Below are 881 nucleotides of genomic sequence, written 5' to 3' on the forward strand. Positions count from 1 at the left end.
TCAGGGAGCTCCCTCCGGAAGGTCCTAATCCCCGCTCCCACTCCCTGATCCCTCTCCCTCCCTTGTTTGCTCGCTCCAATCCCCGCGAACGATCTCATCTTCAAAGCAGGTAGCGAGGCAGCAGAGACCTCCTGGCCAAGAATGGGGAAAGAGGGAGGGAGGGGGGGAGGGAGAAGGGGAGGAAGTGGGGGAGGAATGTTGCCCGGAGAAAAGCAGAGGAGAAGGTGAGGATTCCTGAAAACGTCTCTCATCAACCTGATCGACCATGAAGGAAAGAGGCGATCGCTAGGAAGCGTCTAGAGCGATCGCAGGTGCTCTGCTTTCTCCGCTCCCATCCCCACCCGCCTACCTCTCCCCTCCTCTGCCTCCCCCCTCTTGTTTCATCCCTCCCCTCCCCTCTTCTCGGTTTTCCTCCCTTGCATGATTCCTTACCGGCAATGAAGGACCGAGATGGGTTGCACATCGATATCGTAGACATCGCGAGGCAGATGGAGGAGTTCAGGCTGCGAGTGCTGAGTGTAAGAGACGATGCTTGTTGTTGTAGCTGTATGATGTTGTGTTGGACAAGGAACAAGGAGGCGATGTGGAGGAGGAGGAGGGAGATGCCGGTGAAGAACATGTCGAGCCTGCTCGCCATGCTGGTCTGGATGTTCACCTGACATGTCGCTTATTTGTTGATCCTTGTGAAGAGGTTGAAGGCGAACAAGAAGCAGCAGAGCTGAGGGAGGAGGTGAGCGACTCGTACAGGATCGCAGCCATGACATGTCGCAAGGGGGCGGTGAGCGATGGCGAGGAGAGCACCAGCGAGGAGAGCGATGAGGAGGGAGGGGGAGGGCACGAGGGCCCACGTGCCAACCGCCTCCAACTTCCACCGTTGAGCG

General features: G+C 58.0%; 1 protein-coding gene across 1 annotated transcript in view; it reads left to right on the plus strand.

The window, feature by feature from the left end:
- Window positions 1-437: 437 nt before the first annotated feature.
- Window positions 438-881, plus strand: part of GUITHDRAFT_108960 (hypothetical protein) — a gene marked incomplete at both ends in the record, with an annotated part of 2,051 nt that continues 1,607 nt past the window's right edge. Inside the window, 3 exons of the mRNA XM_005832244.1 lie at window positions 438-518; window positions 569-641; window positions 690-778. Of these exons, the coding sequence (XP_005832301.1) occupies window positions 438-518; window positions 569-641; window positions 690-778 (243 nt within the window). The remainder of the gene's footprint in view (window positions 519-568; window positions 642-689; window positions 779-881) is intronic.

This window comes from Guillardia theta (assembly GCF_000315625.1).
Source record: "Guillardia theta CCMP2712 unplaced genomic scaffold GUITHscaffold_36, whole genome shotgun sequence".
Lineage (NCBI taxonomy): Eukaryota > Cryptophyceae > Pyrenomonadales > Geminigeraceae > Guillardia > Guillardia theta.